Source organism: Scyliorhinus canicula, chromosome 4 (genome assembly GCF_902713615.1).
Source record: "Scyliorhinus canicula chromosome 4, sScyCan1.1, whole genome shotgun sequence".
Taxonomy (NCBI): domain Eukaryota; kingdom Metazoa; phylum Chordata; class Chondrichthyes; order Carcharhiniformes; family Scyliorhinidae; genus Scyliorhinus; species Scyliorhinus canicula.
Window position 1 is genome coordinate 15,562,548 of NC_052149.1, and position 21,437 is coordinate 15,583,984.

At 46.5% G+C, this 21,437-nt stretch overlaps 2 protein-coding genes across 2 annotated transcripts in view; both read right to left on the minus strand.

Moving 5' to 3' along the window:
* The window catches only part of LOC119964375 (calcium-activated chloride channel regulator 1-like), a 62,538-nt gene extending 60,278 nt beyond the window's left edge, over positions 1–2,260 (minus strand). Inside the window, 2 exon segments of the mRNA XM_038793768.1 lie at positions 1,712–1,855; positions 2,059–2,260. Of these exon segments, the coding sequence (XP_038649696.1) occupies positions 1,712–1,855; positions 2,059–2,220 (306 nt within the window). The 5' untranslated portion in view covers positions 2,221–2,260.
* Positions 2,261–19,919: 17,659 nt separating this feature from the next.
* LOC119964376 (calcium-activated chloride channel regulator 1-like) overlaps positions 19,920–21,437 on the minus strand; it is an 87,308-nt gene continuing 85,790 nt past the window's right edge. Inside the window, exon 14 of the mRNA XM_038793769.1 lies at positions 19,920–21,383. Within this exon, the coding sequence (XP_038649697.1) occupies positions 20,992–21,383 (392 nt within the window). The 3' untranslated portion in view covers positions 19,920–20,991. The remainder of the gene's footprint in view (positions 21,384–21,437) is intronic.

Consider the following 21,437-nt stretch of genomic DNA (forward strand, 5'->3'; position numbering starts at 1 on the left):
ATTACGAAATCGACATCGGGGAAGGGTGGATCCAGCTTAAGTGTTAACGTCGGGGCAGGATTCGTGGACTTCCACAACAGCAAATGTGGTGCCGAACCTGGACCGATTCAGCCACTGTGGAGGGGCTAGCACCGGTGCCATGTGGAACACAATCAATTCCAATGGAAAACAGTGCGGGATTTTCCGGGTCCATGATTGACACTCAGGAGGCTAACAAGCTGCAGCCGCACAAACACATTGCACTCCCCACACTCACTCATCCCAGCCAACAAGGTGGCACTGGTTGGGCTGGAGCGCGCCCATTCCGCTGATGGGTCGGCTGGGGCCAGAGGGCACCTAGCGGAATGGCCGGGGGTGACACCTATACGACAAATGGCCTTAAGTTCACAGTGGAAATACAGTGGTGTGCACAGCTGCATGGATGCCTTGCCGGCTGTGGCAATGGTGTTCTGTGCCCGTCCACACCAACTCCCCAGTCCATCTCTTGGCCACCCCCCCACTACTACCTCCGGCTCTGGCGGAAGACCCCTGGCCAGCGGCACAACTGTCAGCAAACTATGGCGATACTGTGCTGTACTCTTCTAAAGTTCAAAAGATGTTGGACATTTTCGGTAACTCTCTTGTCTCTCCTTCTACAGCCACCTCGCCGGTTTCACGATTTTTAAAAGCACAAGTGAACCGCGCCATCGGGAACTCGGCCCATCGGAGGCAGACAATCGCAAAGGCCACTGGTGGATACCGGGTCGGGCCCACTAATGACATGCAAATGGTGTTTTCTGTATGTGCATTCCGGACCGCATTAAGGCGACGGAGAATTGCCTTTTGGCAGCAAATTGGCATCCACCGCGATTTTGCCATCGAAACCTATTCTCCACCCAATCGCGTTTCGCTATTTCGGTATTAGCCGATGGAGAATCCCACCCTTCATCTTTCCTCTTTTCCAAACGTTTAAACAAAAATATGTAAATGTAAATAATCTTTATTGTCACAAGTAGGCTTACATTAACATTGCAATGGAGTTACTGTGAAAAGCCCCCAGTTGCCACATTCTGTCGCCTGTTCGGGTACAGACGGAGAATTCAGAATGTCTAAATTATCTATCAGCACGTCTTTCAGGACTTGTGGGAGGAAACCGGAGCACCCGGAGGCAACCCATGCAGACACAGGGAGAACCTGCAGACTCCGCACAGACAGTGACCCAAGCCATTAATTGAACCTGCGACCCTGGAGCTGTGAAGCAACTGTGCTAACTAGTGTCCTACTGTGCCACCCCACGGTAATGTTAGGCTTTCAAATCGGTGAGAGAGAAAAATTGCAACACTCAGTTATAATGTTCCAAATAAGTAACGCATTCTTTTCATGATAAAATAGGCAAAGATGTGGCACTCAATCCCCAAAGGTTCATCACTAATTCTCCAATGAAATTCTGACACCACTGATCGTTCATTGCGAAGTATCGTGTTGCCAACAAGCTTGTTGTGGGGCAGCTGTTGGGTGGTGGTTGATCTTCAGGCGAAGTACACATTTGCAGAAAGTGTTTAGAAATGTAATGGGCCAGATTCCCGTTGAGAATTCCCTCGAGGCTGCTCCCCCGTCCCTGAAACCTCGGTAGAAATTTGGCCCCCACTGGAATGTTGAAGGGAGTTTGTGAAATTCCAGGGGAGAGCTGAGGCTGGAAGGGATTTGTCAGTTTTCACCGCTCACTTCTTACCTTCTCGTAGGATTCAGTCCTGGGTCTGTGAATCGAGCCGGAACTAAGTGACCATGTTCGAGGCAGCAGGATTTTCACATCCGAAAAATAAACTTGCTGCTTGGTTGCTTGGTGAAGGTAGTTGGAGGCATTTGTCACTATTTCCTGTGAAAGCAAAGGCAAACTTAAAATCATTGATCTTGCTTCATTAGTCGAATGATGACATTGAAGAGGATATAACAAATTCCTTCAATTCTTTCCACTTCTCACCAATTCATGAATTCCAAACAATAACATACGCCACCAAGTGCAAACAAGGTCACAAAACAAAGGTTACTCGTTCTTTTGGAACAGCATCAATGCCTCACCTGAATATTTTCAATGAGCTTGGTATCATTTTTGATTCTGGGGTTAATAGCAATAACTATGTCTCTATATCCATTATTCTCCAACTTTGCTCCAGAAGAATTGATAATATAATCACACAGAATGCAGCTGAACACCAAGCCAAAGTGTTTTTGGAACCACATTGTTGCACATTAACTGTTTGGACCAATATCTTCCGGACACTGTGGTTTGCTAGATTTATATAGCGTCTGATGTCATGATATGTAAATAAGGTCTCTTGGCAGCGTCATACCCACACTGGGCAAGACATCAAGTGGAATTAAGTAGATTGCAATAGTTGGAAGAGAGTCAGCAGGATGTGGGCGGGGAGGGGGAGGACAGGGAGGAGAGAATCCTCATACATTTAGTCTGCAACTTTGTACCGGGCATCATAGGAAATGAAAATGAAATGAAAATTGCTTATTGTCACGAGTAGGCTTCAATGAAGTTACTGTGAAAAGCCCCTAGTTGCCACATTCTGGCGCCTGTTCGGGAAGGCTGTTACGGGATCATAGAATCATAGCATTTACAGTGCAGAAGGAGGCTATTCGGCCCATCAAGTCTGCATCTGCTCTTGAAAAGAGCACCCCACGGCAGCCCATGCCTCCACCCTATCCCCGTAACCCTGTAACCCCACCTAACCTTTTTTGGACATGAAGGGCAATTTATCATGGCCAATCAACCTAACCTGCACATCTTTAGATTGTGGAGGGAAATCTGAGAGATTCCGCACAGACAGTGACCCAAGCCGGGAGTTGAACCTGGGACCCTAGAGCTGTGAAACAACTGTGCTAACCACTGTGCTACTGTGCTGCCCCCTACTCCTGGGTGAGTGATAGCGTTTGGGAAATTTCCAGTGGCTGGTCCCATGGGCGTGAGGGAGATAAGGCTGCTGATGGCATTGGTGGGTTTACGTGCTGTGGGCTGTAGCCACCGAAGTTGGCCATTTCCCTGAATACAAAATGGAGGAACGCAAAGCATATAGGATAAAATGGACAATGTTTGCAGCACCAGCAGGCTGCACCCAGCAGGTGTGGATTCTGTCTGCTAAGAAAGCAGACAGCACCGAAACGAACATTCTGCATACTAATGAGGCAATCACCGGGATAATTAGCATGTTAATGGAATGATTCCAGATACAATGGACACAAATGGGGAAGCAACTGCAACATTGTAAAGGATACCAGACACTCAGGCACCAACAGGGTTCGATAACAAAGAGCCTGAGAGCCCGCCCAGTAGCTAAGGAACAGCCTCAGTATTGGGGGGATTCAAACATATCGATTGGGAAGAGACCCAATCGATTCCAAGCAGATAAGGAAGTCCGCCCAAAGGGTCGCGGATCCCTGGGACCTATAAAAGACAGGTCCCACACATGGTTCAGTCTTCTTGTCCAGCCCTCCTCTCCCCTTGACCAGCACTCTCCGTGGACCAGCACCCCGACCAGCTTTTGCCAAGAAGACCCTGAAGGAGAGAGAGGGAGGTTCGGACAGCAGCCGCCAGCAGGTAAGTGTCTCACAACGATCGCTACCAGAGATAGACACTCCTGACCCCTTTTAACTTATACCAACCTGAAGTCTGCAGACCAGAGCAGAGCAAGAGGCCTTGTTCCCTGACCCGGCAGTTCCTTTGAGATAACTATTAGTTTATGTAGCGGTAGGAATAGCTTAATCCTTTTAGCGTGTGCATGGGTAGTTATTAGAATTGTATTATAATAAACTCAGTTGTTTGAACTTACTAATTGGTGTATGGTTTTATTGCTTTGAACTTCACCTTGAACTTGTGGCGGTAACTTAACGATACCTGGTGACTCCAGAGCTAAGTAAAGAAACAGAGCCAAATTGAGTGTTAAGCACACTCACCCAAAATGACCAACAGGGCAATATTCACCGTTGCCTGATGCCGATATCGTAATTGGTGATCGGGCGGAGAATCCCTTCAGACGCCCAAATCCGGGGGGGGGGGGGGGGGGGAAGCACCGGTTCAACTGCCGTTTTCTATCCTCCAACCCCCATCGAAATGGCTTCATCTATTGCGCGCCATTGGAACAGCGTTGGCGCGTCACCTGAAGGCCCTCCCCCAATGCTCCACCCCCGATGGGCCGACTGTGGTGGCGCTGGACACAGTCCGTAGTCGCCACGCCGGGTTCCCGACCCTTGAAACTATACATCAGTCGCGCAGTCGGGCACCCAGTGTGGCGGCTGCGGACTGTTTCCAGTGCCACCAGAGTCGGCTGGGAGCCCAGCTGCTGGTTGGGAGGGGCTACCCCAAGGGCTGGAGGGACTGGTCAGGGGTGGCCTGTAGGAGCGTTTCCAAGGCCTGAGTATTGAGCCAGCTTTTACGTGGGGTTTCTCCCTTTTAGTTATGGCTCAGTTAATGCACAGCTCAGCAGACACACATCAACCTGGTTAAGACGGCTTTATTATTCCAAGCTTCGTTACATGTACATGGAGATAGATCTGGATAAATGCCTGATCAATCTGGCTAACACTGATAAAAACACATCAAGTATAGGATTTTCCAAAAATCAATAGCCCACTCCAGTTGGACTTAATCCAATCCTTGAAGCTGTCATTTCTATATTATCCAGAAAAATTACTTTAAACAAAATAACAACTTGAGATTAGCTCATGATTTAACCCCATCCTATCACCTGTTGTTTCCCAGGATCGTGTGTCCATTTTAAAGCTGTTTTTCGGACATTCCCATCCTGCATATCGCAGTCAGTTCCTTTCCACTTCATTGTCCATTCAGGGGCAGGATGCTAAAGCTGGTTTCCTCTTTCCTCCATGGATTGCCTGAGACACGATATTGGGGGCACCAATAAGGGCTGTTTACTGAGTTGACTGTGTTATTTGCTGACCACACAATCCCGTTTGTCTCAAAAAACATGGGCAAGTTAGCTAGCTTAAATCCCATCATACATTGTGGCCACTACTTGTAGCAAGGGTTTAAATGTTTATTACTGCTATGTCCTAAAATACTGGTTTAATGGTTAATAATGATTACTGGGTATACTTTCCATGATGAACCTCAATCCTTAATAAACTAACTTATGTGGAACTATTCTAGTGTTATCCAAGCTATTCAGTTTTAAGAGGGCTCATCTCTGGACACCTCCTTCACCATGTATGCCACCCACGCCAACACCGCACGGGTGGAGGACTTGGGGAGGCGATGGTTTTGGCCATGGATCAGCGTGTCCAAGGCCTGGGCATTCTGTGAAGGCGATGGCCAAGGCTGAGGACAGGGCTGCCTTCGCACAGACAGACATGTGTCAGAGCCACCTGGACATTCGTGCGGCGCTCCTCAGCATGAGCCAGTCACAGCAGGCATGACTGGGAGCGTCGGCGGCATTGCCTAGGAGCTGGCTGATGTAGCACAGGCACAGAGGGAGGTGGCGCAGTCACTGGCTGATTTACCAGACAGAGGTGGTCCACTCCGTGTGCTCCATTGCCGCGAGCATGCAGACCCTGGTCGAGACGGCAGCCGGCCTCCAGGACTGGCAGTACCAGGTGGTGGGGGAGCCTCAGTGGTTAGCTCCATTCGCATCCCGTCCCATGGAGTAGCCGGGGGTCATAGGGCACTCCGAGGGGGAAGGAGGTGATGGGGCCCATGCCGGTGACTCCTGCAGGGGTGGTGCTGGAACACCGCAGCACCTTGGACTCACCCTCTCCTGTCCCTGGCACATCTGGTGACAGCAGGCAGCACAGGGCTGCACCACACCTCCTGGGACACCCAAGCAGCAGCCGGGCCCATCTAGGCTCAATCGCCCCAAAAGACGCCCACCAAAGGGGATCCAGGTCAAAGGGCAGGAATCACAGTAGGCCGCCTCCACCCCTGCTGTATCGTCTGGAGACCCACTTAGGCATAGCATTAGGGCCCATAAGGTCAGAAAGTTAGACACCAGTTAAGTTGGCACGGGTGCAGGGCACAGTTTAGTGATAAGGGCGAGGGCACAAATCTGCATATATGTTTTCAATATATGTGCACAATGTTACAACCTGCCTCAGTACTCTGTCAGATGGGTGTGAGGGGTGCTTTGGTCTGGGCTGTCCAGAGTGGGGGGCATGGGTTGGCAGGGCCCAGGTGCTGCACCATCCCCTTGGTGAGGCAGAGCCTCCTGCGGCACATGCTCTCCGGCATCTGTTTGAAAGACCAGCGACGCCTGTGCATCTTGGGCTGTTGCAGGCCTCTCCCTCTGGGCTCCCCCCTGGCCTGATGGGTGCAAGTTCTACAAGGTGTAGGGCGTGCCCTGCACATAGGCCGCTGCCTCAAGCCTCTATCGGCGCTGCTGCCGCCGCCTTGTCTGCCATCCAGCCTCCCGGCCACCCAGCAGCACCACTAGGGGAAATTCCGCAGGGTCCAAGATATCATCCACACCGTGTAATACCTGTAAGGAATTGGGAGAGAGTGTGAGACTGACAACCAGCGGTGACCCTCCAGTCCCCCATTGCTCTCCTCCCCTCTCCCCATCTGGCAGGCCCTGCCCACACAACCCCACCTGCTCACCGGACCCCAGATCCTGTACCCCAGACACCCGCATGTAATGTTCCCTGGACTGGGCGCAGGCCCTCTCTCCGGTGCACTCACTCATGCTCCGGCTGCGGAAATGTCCTCAATGCTGGGGCCCAGTCCCTGGGTGTTAGGATGTTGGCCGCTGTGTCCACAGTCTTGCTTCCCGTCGTGTTCAGGCACAGTGTCCAGGCATCACGGTCTAATTGCGATGCCTGGCAATAGCCCCCACGTGCTACATGGCTCTCCTCCCCATGGTAATCTGGGAATCCACTTGGAAAATGTGAGGTGCTCGCTTAACTACGATTGCCAATTCCCTATTAGGAATAGCCTTCGGGCGCGCGGCCAGAGCCCTCCACAGTAGTGGGAGTTATGGGTGGTCAGTACGGCAGGTGGGCCATGGTTCAAACGTAGGAAGCATGGCAGGTAATTTGCAAACTCCCACAAACAGCAATGGGAAAATGACCAGATCATCTGTTTTTTAGTACTATTTGTATAAAGGGATAGATTTTGGCCTGGACACCGGCCAGAGGCTCACTTCAGCATCCTCTGCCAAAGTCCCAATGGCACGGATCTAACCTGGTCCTGCCAGTCGGGATGCTCGCGTGGTGGGTGTGGACTCAGTCCGCGTCCGTCGGCGGCCGGCGGTTTGGAGGCCGGAGGGGCCTGATAGATGCTCGGGGAATGCTCATGCGGAGGTTGAGGGTCGGGCGCGCGGCCGATTGGGGAGTCTACCTCTGAGGTCCGCGTCTGCCATGGAGCACGGCGCGACCGCTGGAGGCCGCCGTCATGGGCAGGCGTGGCCTCTAACCCGGAAGTGCAGACCCGTATCTGCGGCAAAAGCTGTGAGATTTACTCATGGCCCTGCTAGCCCCCTACAGGGCTGGGAATTCGTGTCCCATTAATCGAGGATTTTCAGGAGTAAAACTCCACCCTTTTGATGCTGGCATGAGAACATTGTCCCAATAATGGAGAATCCAGCCCATTGTGTCAACAAACTGAGATATTCCCATGAAATATGTGGGCTTGGAAAGTCTGTTGCAATGAGCTTAATTATATATATTGGTGAACTTGTTTGGTCACATATGTCACCTGATGGATTGTTGCTTCAATATTCAACTCTTAGAATTTGGGCAGCAATCCAGATTCTGGTTTGGACTGAAGACCTGATTGTGAAACACTAAGGATCTTGTTACAGTTCAAACGAACAAATTCAGTGAACAACTTTGCTGATGACAAATCTAATTGCACTTAATTATTCAAAATCCTGGATTTCTCCCAAGAGAACATGGCGTGCCATTCCATCTTTTAATTGGCTTTGCCTAAGGTGCTGTCAGTCCTGAAGTGATCCAATGCCTTTCCATTGGGGGTTACCCACCTACTTTGCAATGTAGAACTCTGCTTTCAGAAATGTTGCAGGATTTTGAAGGTATTCCAGTAAACGCATCAATTTTTAAAGATGTATTCTTTTACGGTATATGGATGTCACTGGCTATGCTCTCATTTATTACCCTTGCGGAGGTGATGATGGGCCACCTTGTTGAACCGCTGCAGTCCATGTGGTGTAATTCCACCCTCAGAAGATGCAGTTGAAGGAGCCTTGGCGAGTTGCTGAAATTCATCTGAAAGATGTTTCACAGTGCTGCAGTTGTGTCGGTGGTGGAGGGTAGATGGGGTGCTAGTCAAGTGGTGAGTTTGCCATCACACTCCTTTTAGATGGTGGATAGGCTTTGGGGAGTCAGGAGGTGAGTTACTCACCGCAGAACACCCAGCTTCTGACTTTCTCTTGTAGTCACAGTTTTCATATGGCGAGTCCAGTTTAGTTCATGGTTCAAGGTAACTCCTAGGATGTTGATCGTGGAAAATTCAGCAATGCAAAGGGCCTTGAATGTCAAGAGAATTGCTTGGCACTTGTGTGGTGTGAATGTTATTCGCCACTTATCAGGCTGAGACCCAATGTTGTCCAGGTCTTGCTGCATTTGATACAAGCTCATGAATGAGTGCAGTCATCAGGGAACATCCCCCCTTCTGACCTTATAATGGAGGAAAGGTAATTGATGAGGCAGCTCAAGGTGGTGGGGCCCATGACTCTCTCCTGTGTAACTCCTGCTGTGATGTCCTAGGACTGGGATGATTGACCTCCAATAACCATCTTCCTTTGTGCTAAGTATAATTCCAACTAATGGAGAGTTCCCCCTGATCCCCCTTGTGGTTTAGCTCACAAGGCTAAATCGCTGGCTTTTAAAGCAGACCAAGCAGGCCAGCAGCACGGTTCGATTCCCGTACCAGCCTCCCCGGACAGGCGCCGGAATGTGGCGACTAGGGGCTTTTCACAGTAACTTCATTGAAGCCTACTCGTGACAATAAGCGATTTTCATTTCATTTCATATTAGCTCTAGGTTTGCTAGGGCTCCTTGACACTGCACGTGGTCAAATGCTGCCAGAATGTGCTTCCAAAGGTCCTGCCGTTTATCATGTACACCCTTTGCCTTGTTTGTTCTGCCCAAGTGCATCATACATATCCAGATTTAATTCAATTTGCCACCGATCAGCCCACCTGACCAGCCCGTCTGTATCCCCCTGTTATCTAAGGCTATCCTCCTCCCTATTTGCCACCCTATTAATTTTCGTAGCATCCGCAAATTTATTCATCAACCCTCCTACGTTTATCTGTAAATCATTTATATAAACCCCAAACAGTAAGGGCCCAACACTGTTCCCTGTAGGACCCCACTGGGCACAGGTTTCAAGCCAGAAATAACACCCCTTGATCATCACCCTCTGCTTCCTGCCACTTCTGGAACATAAATCTTCAGTTCAAATGTTGGAACATTGTCAGGGCCCATAGCTGTTGAAGTATTCGGTGCCTTCAGCCACATCGCATGGAGTAAATTGAATTGACAGAAGTATGAGATCTGTGAGACGGAGACCGAGATGGATCATCCACTCAGCACTTTTGCAGAAGACGGTTGCAAATGCATTAAAGAACAAAGAACAAAGAAAAGTACAGCACAGGAACAGGCCCTTCGGCCTTCCATGCCTGTGTTGACTATGCTGCCCGTCTAAACTAAAATCTTCTGCACTTCCGGGGACTGTATCCCTCTATTCCCATCCTATTCATGTATTTGTCAAGATACTCCTTAAACGTTATTATTGTCCCTGCTTCCACCACCTCTTCCGGTAGCGAGTTCCAGGCACCCACTACCCTCTGTGTAAAAAACTTGCCTCGTACATCTCCTCTAAACATTGCCCCTCGCACCTTAAACCTATGCCCCCAAGTAAATATCCCCATCCACTGAGGATGGGGATATTTGTGGAGTCTCTTCCACCCATGAGGTGCTTAATTGTCCACCACAATTCACAGTTGGATATGGCAGGACTGCAGAGCTTGGATCTGATCCATTGGTCATGGAATCTGTCTAATACATGCTGCTTCCGCTGTTTGGCATGCAAGTAGTCCTGTGTTATGGCTTCAGCAGGTTGACACCTCAGCATGTCTGGTGCTGCTCCTGACATGTGTTCCTACACTCTTCATTCAACTAAGATTGTTCCCTGGCTGGAGTGGAGGGATATTGCCAGGCCAGGAGGTTGCAGTTGTGGTTGAGTACAATACTGCTGCCACTGAAGGCCCAGTGTCTCTGGGATGGCAAATTTTGAATTGTATCTGTTTGAAATCTATTGTATTTAGCACAGTGGCAGTGCCACACAACACAATAGAGAATGTCCTCAATGTGAAAGTGTAACTTCATCTCCACAAGGACTGTGTGATGGTCATGCCAACCATATTGTCATGGACTGATATATCAACAAGATTGTCCAAACCAACTATAGGAAGAGGACTCAGCACCAATACCAGACAGTGTATTTTTTTAAACGTTATTATTGGGGCTAGAGGAAGCAGGACTGCCCAAGACTAGATCATAGACAGATAGGATGCCGACAGTGCAGAAGGAGACCATTTGGCTAATCGGGTCTGAAAGAGCACTCTACCTAGGCCCACTGCTTGCCCTATCTCCATAACCCCACCCATTGATCATGGCCAATCCACCTAACCTGCACATCTTTGGACTGTGGGAGAAAACTGGAGCAACCGGAGGAAACCCACACAGATAGAGGGAGAAAGTGTCAACTCCACACAGACAGTGATTAGGGGCCAGAATGGAGCGATGGGAACCACTACATCTCTTTACTTAAGATCTCTTTATTAAAGTCATTGCAAATGACTAACCTTTTCTAGAATTTGCAATCCCTGCTGATGTTGGGAATGGAAGCAGTCAGAGCTCAAAAATACCAGCACTGGCTGGCATGCCGGTTTCCCAAGAATGTTCCTGGTGCCAGCCAGTTTAATGGGGGCTGATCTGGGTGCCCATTCCCATGAGGCAGGCAGCCAATTAAGCTCATTCATAGCCTTAATTAGACAAAGAGCAGTTCCGCTACCTGGGAAAGAGCTTCAAGTGGCCTTGTGCTCCAGGCACGACTACGGGATATCCCTTGTCTACCTGGGTGTGGCTGCGCCAAAGGACACCGTGTAGAAGGAATGGTCCCCCTCACCCCTATAGCTGGCTGGCTGCTTTTTCTGTTTTTTATTCTAATTTTTGAATTGCGCCCTCACTTACGTAACCTTCACTGCAGCATGCTGCTCTCTCAAGCTGGAAGAGTTCTGATTGGCCCTCCAAGAGCTTGCCTTTCACATTTCATTGGATTGGGAACCTATCGCCATGTCACTTAAATCAGGGATTGTTTTTCCTCTTTGGTGATGATTTGGGAATGTGGAAACTGTCCTAGCTCCTGTTGTCCACCTCCAAAGTGTACATTCAGCTCCTCGATTTAATTAAATAAGTTCAGACAAAGCCTGCACATTCTGAACAGGACCTGGAATCTGTGTGTACATTAGCAATGTAATGAGGAATTTTAAATTCTGTTGCAATAAAGACATATCTGCGCTGTCAGTGTTCAACACTGTTTGTTCAGATGGAGCATGTTTTAAAATATTTATGGTAGTCATAAAATAGATTTCCATTTGCAGTCTTGTCTTGTCTTGTTTTGTCTTTCATCCATCCTCATTCTGAGGATTAGACGCACTATGACCAACCTTTCGCCACTGACTTTTCTTTGTTGTGCTCACTGTCTGTCCTGTCGAGAGGCTAGTCCATGTTCTGATATTACTCATCCATGCCATCTTGGCTCTTCCTTCTACATGTTTTCAGCTATTTCTAAACTGTTCCTCTTGTTCACGTCACCTGTCCAAAATATGACAGCTTCCTCAATACCACTGCCTCAAACAAGTGTTATGGGCCAGTGTTTAGAGAACCCCAAAGTGTATCATGGAGTTCACCTGACCCACGACTTTTACTAGATTGTGGTATGGGGAGCACACGGCCCGCTCTACAGGTGTGGTACAGCAGAAATGTTCAAAGTAATTTTTAAAGCAAAACAATGTTTACTCTATGAACTCAGTTACCTTTTTTAAAACATACAGTGAACATCTTAGCAACCATCAATTCAAACACACCCCCCAAAGAATACAACACTAAGTAATCCTTAAACTTTCCTTTTAACATCCATAAGACAAAAATCCTTTTTACAGAAGCACATCAGGTATAAATTCTCTACTGAAAGCAGTTATCACTCTGAATTCACCAAATTATCTAGAGATAGTCTTTAGATGGCAGAGAGATTGAAACTACACCTTCTTTGGCTGGCTTCAGCTCCAACGCTAAAACAAAACCAAGATGTATTTGTAAAGATGCCCCTTAAATGTCACTATCGTCCCTGCTTCCACCACCTCCTCTGGCAATGGGTTCCAGGCACCCACTACCCTCTGTGTAAAAAACTTGCCACGTACATCTCCTCTAAACCTTGCCCCTCGCACCTTAAACCTATGGCCCCTAGTAATTGACCCTTCTGCCCTGGAAAAAAGCCTCTGACTATCCACTCTGTCTATGCCCCTCACAATTTTGTAGACCTCTATCAGGTCGCCCCTCAACCTCCGTCGTTCCAGTGAGAAAAGACCGAGTTTATTCAACCACTCCTCATAGCTAATGCCTTCCAAACCAGGCAACATCCTGGTAAATCTCTTCTGCACCCGCCCTAAAGCCTCCACATCCTTCTGGTAGTGTGCCGACCAGAATTGAACACAAGACTCCAAGTGTGGCCTAACTAAGGTTCTATACAGCTGCAACATGACTTGCCAATTCTTATACTCAATGCCCCGGCCAATGAAGACAAGCATGCCATATGACTTCTTGACTACCTTCTCCACCCGCATTGCTTCTTTCAGTGACCTGTGGACCAGTACACCTAGATCTCTCTGACTCAATACTCTTGAGGGTTCTACCATTCACTGTATATTCCCTGCATTAGACCTTCCAAAATGCATTACCTCACATTTGTCTCCATCTGCCGTCTCTCCGCCCAAGTCTCCAAACGATCTAAATCCTGCTGTATCCTCTGACAGTCCTCATCTCTATCCACAATTCCACCAACCTTTGTGTCATCCGCAAACTTACTAATCAGACCAGTTACATTTTCCTCCAAATCATTTATATATACTACGAACAGCAAAGGTTCCAGCACTGATCCTTGCAGAACACCACTAGTCACAACCATCCAATCAGAAAAGCACCCTTCCATTGCTACTCTCTGCCTTCTATGACTTAGCCAGTTCTGTATCCATCTTCCCAGCTCACCCCTGATCACGTGTGACTTCACCTTTGAAATGAAATGAAATGAAAATTGCTTATTGTCACGAGTAGGCTTCAATGAAGTTACTGTGAAATGTCCCTAGTCGCCACATTCCGGCGCCTGTCTGGGGAGGCTGGTACGGGAATTGTACCAGTCTGCCATGAGGGACCTTGTCAAAGACCTTACTGAAATCCATATAGACAACATCCACTGCCCTACCTGCATCAATCATCTTTGTGACCTCTTCAAAAACTATCAAGTTAGTGAGACACGACCTCCCCTTCACAAAACCATGCTGCCTCTCACTAATACGTCTATTTGCTTCCAAATGGGAGTAGATCCTGTCTCAAAGAATTCTATCCAGTAATTTCCCTACCACTGATGTAAGGCTCACCGGCCTGTAATTCCCTGGATTATCCTTGCTTAACCTTTGAGTAAATCCAATTTGGAAATACAAGCTGATTCTCAATGCAATCGTCCAAACATGGGATAGGATAAGAGTCCGTTCTTGTAACTGCATTAGCCTTTCTATAATAATAATAACCTTTCATTGTCACAAGTATGAAGTTACTGTGAAAAGCCCCGAGTCGCCACATTCCGGCGCCTGTTCGGGTAAGCTGGTACACGAATTGAACCCGCACTGCTGGCCCTGTTCTGCATCACAAACAGGCTGTATAGCCCCATGAGCTACACCAGCCTTGGTTTAGTCCACACACAACCGTTGGGATGTTCTGGTTTTGGTACCATCACTATGGGTGAGCTCCATTGGCTGCAACCCACTTCAATTATGACATTTGTAAGCATACTTTCAATTTCTTTGTTAACCTGTGCCAATTTTAAAGGGTTAAGTCGATGTGGATGTTGTTTGATTGGAACAGCATTTCCCACATCTACATCATGTATAGCCATTTTAGTGCTTCCCAACTTATCTCCACAAATTTGCCCATGTGATATCAATAACTCTTTCAAGTCAGTCCGTTTTTCTACTGGAAGGTAACTCAACAATTTATCCCAATTTTTAAGAACATCCTCGTTTTCCAATTTAATTTGAGGTATGTCAAATTCACAGTCATCTGGATTTAGTTCGTCACTTTGAGTTAGAATCATTAAAACCTCCTCCTTTTTCTCTCCTTCCCTTTCAAAGAACCTTTTAAGCATATTCACAGGACACTTCTATCTGGCGTTCTTACCACATAATTCACCTCACTTAATTTATTTTCAATCTGATAAGGTCCACAAAACCTTGCTTTTAAAGGTTCACCTATCACTGGTAACAACACGAAAACTTTATCTCCACTGGCAAAACTACGAACTTTGGATTGCTTGTCCACGACCCGTTTCATCACATGTTGTGCAACTTTAAAATGGCATGGTTGTGCAGAACGGCACTTTGCGGCCATTTTCACGAACTGTGATAGCAGGTGTGTTTAAATTCGTGAAAACGGCCTTAAAGGCCTGGGAAATCGGCCCATTGGATAGGGAAGAATCGCTGCTCGCCGTAAAAAAACGGCGAGCAGCGATTCGTGCCGTGGGGCGGCCGTGGGGGGGGGGGGGAGAATAGCGGGAGGTCGGGAAAAATGTCGGGAAGGCCCTCCCGCTATTCTCCGACCCGTTGTGGGGGGCGGAGAATCGCGCCCAATATCTTTTACTACAATGGATGTGTCTACTAGGTTTCCACAGGCCTTTCCATATGTAACATTAGAGCGGCCGTGTCAAGGGTGGCATGGGCCCGCGATCGGTGCCCACCGATCGCGGGCAGCAGGTCCGATTCCCACGCACTCTTTGTCCCTCCGCCGCCCCGCAGGATCAGTCTGTGGGGCGGCTGAGGGGCATGACGGACCGCACATGCACGGGTTTGACGCATATGCGCGATGACGTCATCTGCGCATGCGCGGGTTGGAGCCGTCCAACCCACGCATGTGCGGCTGACGTCATCGTGCGCGTCAGCCACCGTGAGTCTTGGCGGCCGGGCTTAGCGAACGTTCGCTAAGCCTGCGCTGCCATTCTTCCCGGGGCCGCGATGTTAGCCCCGACCGAGGGGGTGAATCGGGTCCCGGGAGGGGGCATGGAGGCTGCCGTGAAACACGGCCGGTTTCATGGCAGCCTTTACGACTCTCCGCATTTGCGGTGAATCGCGCCCATTGATTCCCACTTTTCATTTTAGGAAGCGGTGCTATATAATCAATTAGGACCCTTGTAAAAGGTTCCTCAAATGCTGGATTGGGTATTAAGGGCACTGGTTTTATAACTGCTTGAGGTTTCCCTATCACTTGGCGTGTGTGACATGATCGACACAATTTAACTCTATCTGTATGGAGTCCAGGTCAATAACAACGTTTCTGGATTTTAGCTTGAGTTTTCCTTACTCCCAAGTGACCTCTCACTAGTACCTCATGTGCTACTCACAACATCTCATTTCTATACCCTACCGGCAATACCATTTGATAAACTTCTGTCCACTTTTCATCCGCCTGCATATGTAAAGGTCTCCATTTTCTCATCAAGACATCACTTTTACGGTAACAACACTCTGGTATACACTCAGGTTCCTCTTCCGTGTATGCTTTCTGTTACATTCGGTTTATTTCTACATCTTTATGTTGTAACTCCGCCAATTTTCCGGAACTAAAAATATCCGCCTCATCCTCCACCTGTTCTTGTTCTTTTTCTACCATCTGATCAAAAATCGTTTCTGAAAATTGCACTTCAACGTTATCTTCACTCTTTGATTTCTCCTCTTGTCTTAACCTGACTTTGCGACCTTGTTACTACACAATCCGGAAAAATCCCAGGATACTTGTCCTTAAACACTTCAGTTGTCTGATTTTCCACTGGCTTAACAACTACAGTAGGCATCACTCCCACCTGCGATCCAGCTATATCATTGCCGAAGATAAACTGTATTCCTTGACAAGATAGTTTCTTTATTACTCCTACTACCACTTCACCACTCTTCACTGGACTTTCCAACCTTACCTTATATAATGAAACACTACTCTTCTCACCCTGAATTCCACATGTTACCACCTTTTTTGGCAATATTCCTCCCAAACTACATAACTCCTCATCTCTTACCATTAAAGATTGAATAGCTCCCATATCTCTTAAAATGAAATGAAATTAAATTAAAATCACTTATTGTCACGAGTAGGCTTCAATGAAGTTACTGTGAAAAGCCCCTTTTTGTGACTGCTTTACATGCTCCTCCAGATACATAGAATTTTACATAGAATTTACAGTGCAGAAGGAGACAATTCGGCCCATCGAGTCTGCACCGGCTCCTGGAAAGAGCACCCTACCCAAGGTCAGCACCTCCACCCTATCCCCATAACCCAGTAACCCCACCCAATACTAAGGGCAATTTTGGACACTAAGGACAATTTATCATGGCCAATCCACCTAACCTGCACATCTTTCGACTGGGAGGAAACCGGAGCACCCGGAGGAAACCCACGCACACACGGGGAGGATGAATAGACTCCGCACAGACAGTGACCCAAGCCGGAATCGAACCTGGGACCCTGGAGCTGTGAAGCGATTGTGCTATCCACAATGCTACCGTGCTGCCCCATAAGTAAACTTTACCCACACAAGTAAATTCTTGAAAGAGATCTGGCACATTCTTATCAATCACCTCTTGATCAGGCTGTATAATCTTTTGTACCTCCTTCGCTTCACTTGTGCTTTCCTTTACCACTTCAACAAATCCCACTGCCTTATCCTGTTTTATCACATCAGCCTTCCCAGTGTTTTTCTTCCACCACCAACACTGTGACTTTACATGGCCTAGTTTATTACAGTGAAAACATTTTCAATTTTTCATGTCTCTTCCATCCTCCTCAATTCCTTATTGAATCTGAGGTACACTCTCCTTATTATCTCCCATCAGATCACCTTTACCTCTAACGGATGTATCGGAAATACTCTACTTGAGTATTTCTCATGTCCCCAGTTTCTATCCCTCACAGGCTGAAACTGATGTCGGAAACCACGCTTTGATTTATGAACTAATTCATAATCATCTGCCATTACTGCTGCTAATCTCGCAGTTTTAACCATCTGTTCTTCCACATGAGTTCTCACTGCATCAGGAATTGAATTTTTAAACTCCTCCAAAAGTACAATTTCTCTGAGAGCTTCACACGTCTGGTCTATTTTCAAAGCCCTTATCCACCGATCAAAATTACTGTTTGATCCTTCCAAACTCCATGTATGTTTGACCAGATTCTTTCCTTAAATTTCTAAACCTTTGTCTTAAGGCTTCAGGCACTAATTCATATGCACTTAAGATGGATTTTTCCACCTCCTCATAAGTCCCAGATACCTCCTGCAATAGTGATGCAAACACTTCACTCGCCCTACCTACCAGCTTTGTTTGAATCAGTAATACCCACATGTCCTGTGGCCATTTCATTTGTTTAGCTATCTTGTCAAATGAAATGAAAAAGGCTTCTACCTCCTTCTCGTCAAACCTTGGCACTGCGCGGACATAGCTGGTTTAGCTCACAAGGCTAAATTGCTGGCTTATAAAGCAGACCAAGCAGGCCAGCAGCACGGTTCGATTCCCGTACCAGCCTCCCCGGACAGGCGCCGGAATGTGGCGACTAGGGGCTTTTCACAGTAACTTCATTGAAGCCTACTCGTGACAATAAGCGATTTTCATTTTCATATTTAAATAGATCCCCACCAAGCCTTCGAATATGACGCTCTTTCTCACGATCCTCATCACTGTCCTCCAACTACGTTTCCTTTTACGTCCGCCAATTTTAACTGACTGTCATGTTTCATGGCTATTTTCTTAAGTTCAGACTTCTCTCTTTATCTTTTTCCTTGATTTGTATCTCCCTTTCTCTTTCTTTTTATTCTGCTCGGGCTATTCTTTCTGTTTTCCTTTCTTCTCTCTCTTTTTCTTTTTCCTCTCTATCTCTTTCTTTTTCTTGTCTCACTCTTTCGTATTCAAGCTGCTTTAATTCTTTCTCATGTTCCATTTGTTTAATTTGTAACTGAATTTGTGATATTTCCAATGAGTCAAACTGTATCTCAGGCAATTTTAAATGCTTATCCACCGCAGTAATTACCTCATCTTTTTGCATTTTGTCAGGTAATGTTAACTGCAATGTTTTTGCCAACTCTAAAAGCCTATTTTTAGTCTCTACCTGTCTCCACCCCCAAAATCTTCAGAGCCTCTGAAAGAGCCATTGTCCACAACACACTCCCTACTTAAACTGAAATACCACACCTGAAAAGCAATTAAAATATGCTCACCCCTCACTGTCTTTAAGTTCACTAAGCCAATCCAATAGATAGACGTTTATCCTGGACGAGCCCCCAATTTGTTTTGGGCCAGGGTTTAGAGAACCCCAAAGTGTATCATGGAGTTCATCTGACCCACGACTTTTACTAGATTGTGGTATGGGGAGCACACGGCCCACGCTGTAGGTGTGGTGCAGCAGAAATTTTTAAAGTAATATTTAAAGCAAAACAATGTTTATTCTGTGAACTCAGTTAACCTTTTTAAAACATACAGTGAACATCTTAGCAACCATCAATTCAAATACACCCCGCAAAGAATACAACACTCTAAGTAATCCTTAAACTTTCCTTTTAACATCCATAAGACAAAAATCCTTTTTACAGAAGCACACCGGGTTTAAATTCTCTACTGAAAGCAGTTATCACTCTGAATTCACCAAATGATCTAGAGATAGTCTTTAGATGGCAGAAAGATCGAAACTACACCTTCTTTGGCTGGCTTCAGCTCCAACGCTAAAACAAAACCAAGAAAACACAGACACATCCAAGCTTTTCCTCAAAGCGAAACTAAAAAGCAGAGCCAGAGCTCAGCTACACCCACACTCTGACATCACTGCAGCCACTTGAGAAGACAAGCATTTCTTTAAGTGACATTCCCATGACACAAGTTCCTGTTCACACTGGCTCAATTGAGCACCCACCCATTGGCCGTCCATGACATGTGTAATATCTGTCTGAGTCTTTTCATTTCAAATGTTCTCATTCGAGGTTCAGCATTCTTCTTGTCACCAGCTGCACATGGGTTTTCAGAACATGAATCATTACTTGTAGGTTAAGTAAAGGCAGGTAAAGTCTCCCTAGTCCAAGATGGCCATAGGCTACTTTTCCCTTTGAGGAGAACAGCTGACTGGTGGTTCCCGGGTTCGATTCCCGGCTTGGGTCACTATCTATGCGGAGTCTGCACATTGTCCCCGGGTCTGCGTGGGTTTTCTCCGGGTGCTCCGGTTTCCTCCCGCAAATCCCGAAAGACGCGCTGCTAGCTGAATTGGATATTCTGAATTCTCCCTCTGCGTACCTAAACAGGCGCTGCAGTGTGGCAACTGGGGGATTTTCACAGTAACTTTATTGCACTGTTAATGTAAGCTACTTGCGACACTAATAAAGATTATTTTTATTTAACCTGAGGATCACCACACCTCATCCATGGGGCAAGGTGAGAAGGTGGTACCTTCATGAATAACCTTTAGATTAAGTATATAGATCCGCTACCCCACTGCCGAAAGCAGTCTGCTGAGGCGTTCAGTATCTTCTCCTTTTGTTTCCTAGATTCTGGCCCACCAATTGTATCACTTATTTTTTCTTCCAAAAATATGCTACTCAGTCCAGTTGATGAGGTGTCCAAACCAAACTTTATTATTGAAAATTCACCTAATACACGTGCATAAGAACTGAATCAAAACTTAGAACAAAATACGACATAAACCTGACAGAATACAGCGAAAAATCATTAAAACCATTAACATAAGAAAAACGTAAAGAAAATAGTTCAAAATAAAAGTAATTTCAACAGATGCTTCAAGAATTCTGGAAGGCTAGAATTCTTCTGAAAAATTATCCATACAATCATGTTCTAATAAATCCTTATCTATAGTTTAGCCCCTTAATCATTTTTCATTGGTTTCTGCTCTCAGCTGAGACACCCAGATTCATTCAGAAATGTGTCAATCACTCAGCAGATGATTATTTCATTAGATATTGATCACTTACTCAAGATTAATTAATGTTTCCCTAACACAGTGTAGTTTCCCATGCACTTTCTCATGGTTTAATGTCTTTACATCATGACTAGTTTCTCGCCTGACTATGTGACTAGATTGTTGCAATTTGCTGAATGTGTCCTCATACTTTTTTTAGGTAGGACTTACATAGTCCATCCTTAGAAACATCGTTAGTGTCTGCAGACATGCCCTTAAGGGTTCAATAGTTCACTCATTACTTATAGTATAATAATCTTTATTGTTACAAGTAGGCTTACATTAACAATGTAAAGAAGTTACTGTGAAAAGCCCCTAGTCACCACATTCCGGCGCCTGTTCAGGTACACAGAGGGGAATTCAGAATGTCCAAATTACCTTACAGCACGTCTTTTGGGACTTGTGGGAGGAAACCGGAGCATCCGGAGGAAACCCCCGCAGACACGATAAGAACGTGCAGACTCTGCACAGACAGTGACCCAAGCCGGTAATTGAAACTGGGACCCTGGTGCTTTAAAGCAACAGTGCTAACCACTGTTCTACCGTGCCGCCCATATAAGTTGATTATACTTTTTGCACAGTCAGTAATTCTAAGAATCATTTTGTTCTGCAGTATGTGTTTAGTTGATTTCTTAAAGGACCCCAAACAATTAGTAAATCCTACAGATATCCTTACATTTAACATCAAGGAGTTCTCAACAAAGGGCATTACGCTGGTACATTAGTTCTAGATTTCTTTCTCCGCACCACATAATCAACAACCCAAATGATCAAACACACAAGAATTGTGACAACGATTACACTGCAAACAACCTCCAACTTACCATTATTGCCTTTTGGGTGCTCAGGCCATGGTACATAGACAGAAATCTTGGCTACATTAGACATTGCAGAGGGCTGATTGATTTTATCATATGCACAAAGAGCAAAGTAGACAGTTGTCCCATTTTTCAGTTCTGTATTTTCAGGAACAAATGTAACATTTTCCCTCGAGCCAAATGGTTGCGGATTCATGCTGGTCAAGTTAACTGGCGCAGTTGTTGAGAAATTGTCCCGTAGCTGTAGGAGGCTGTCACTCATTCTCATCTCATAGCGAGACGCTAAGAAACAAAAAAACAAAAACAAGAAAGAAGGAAATTAATGCAATCACAAAG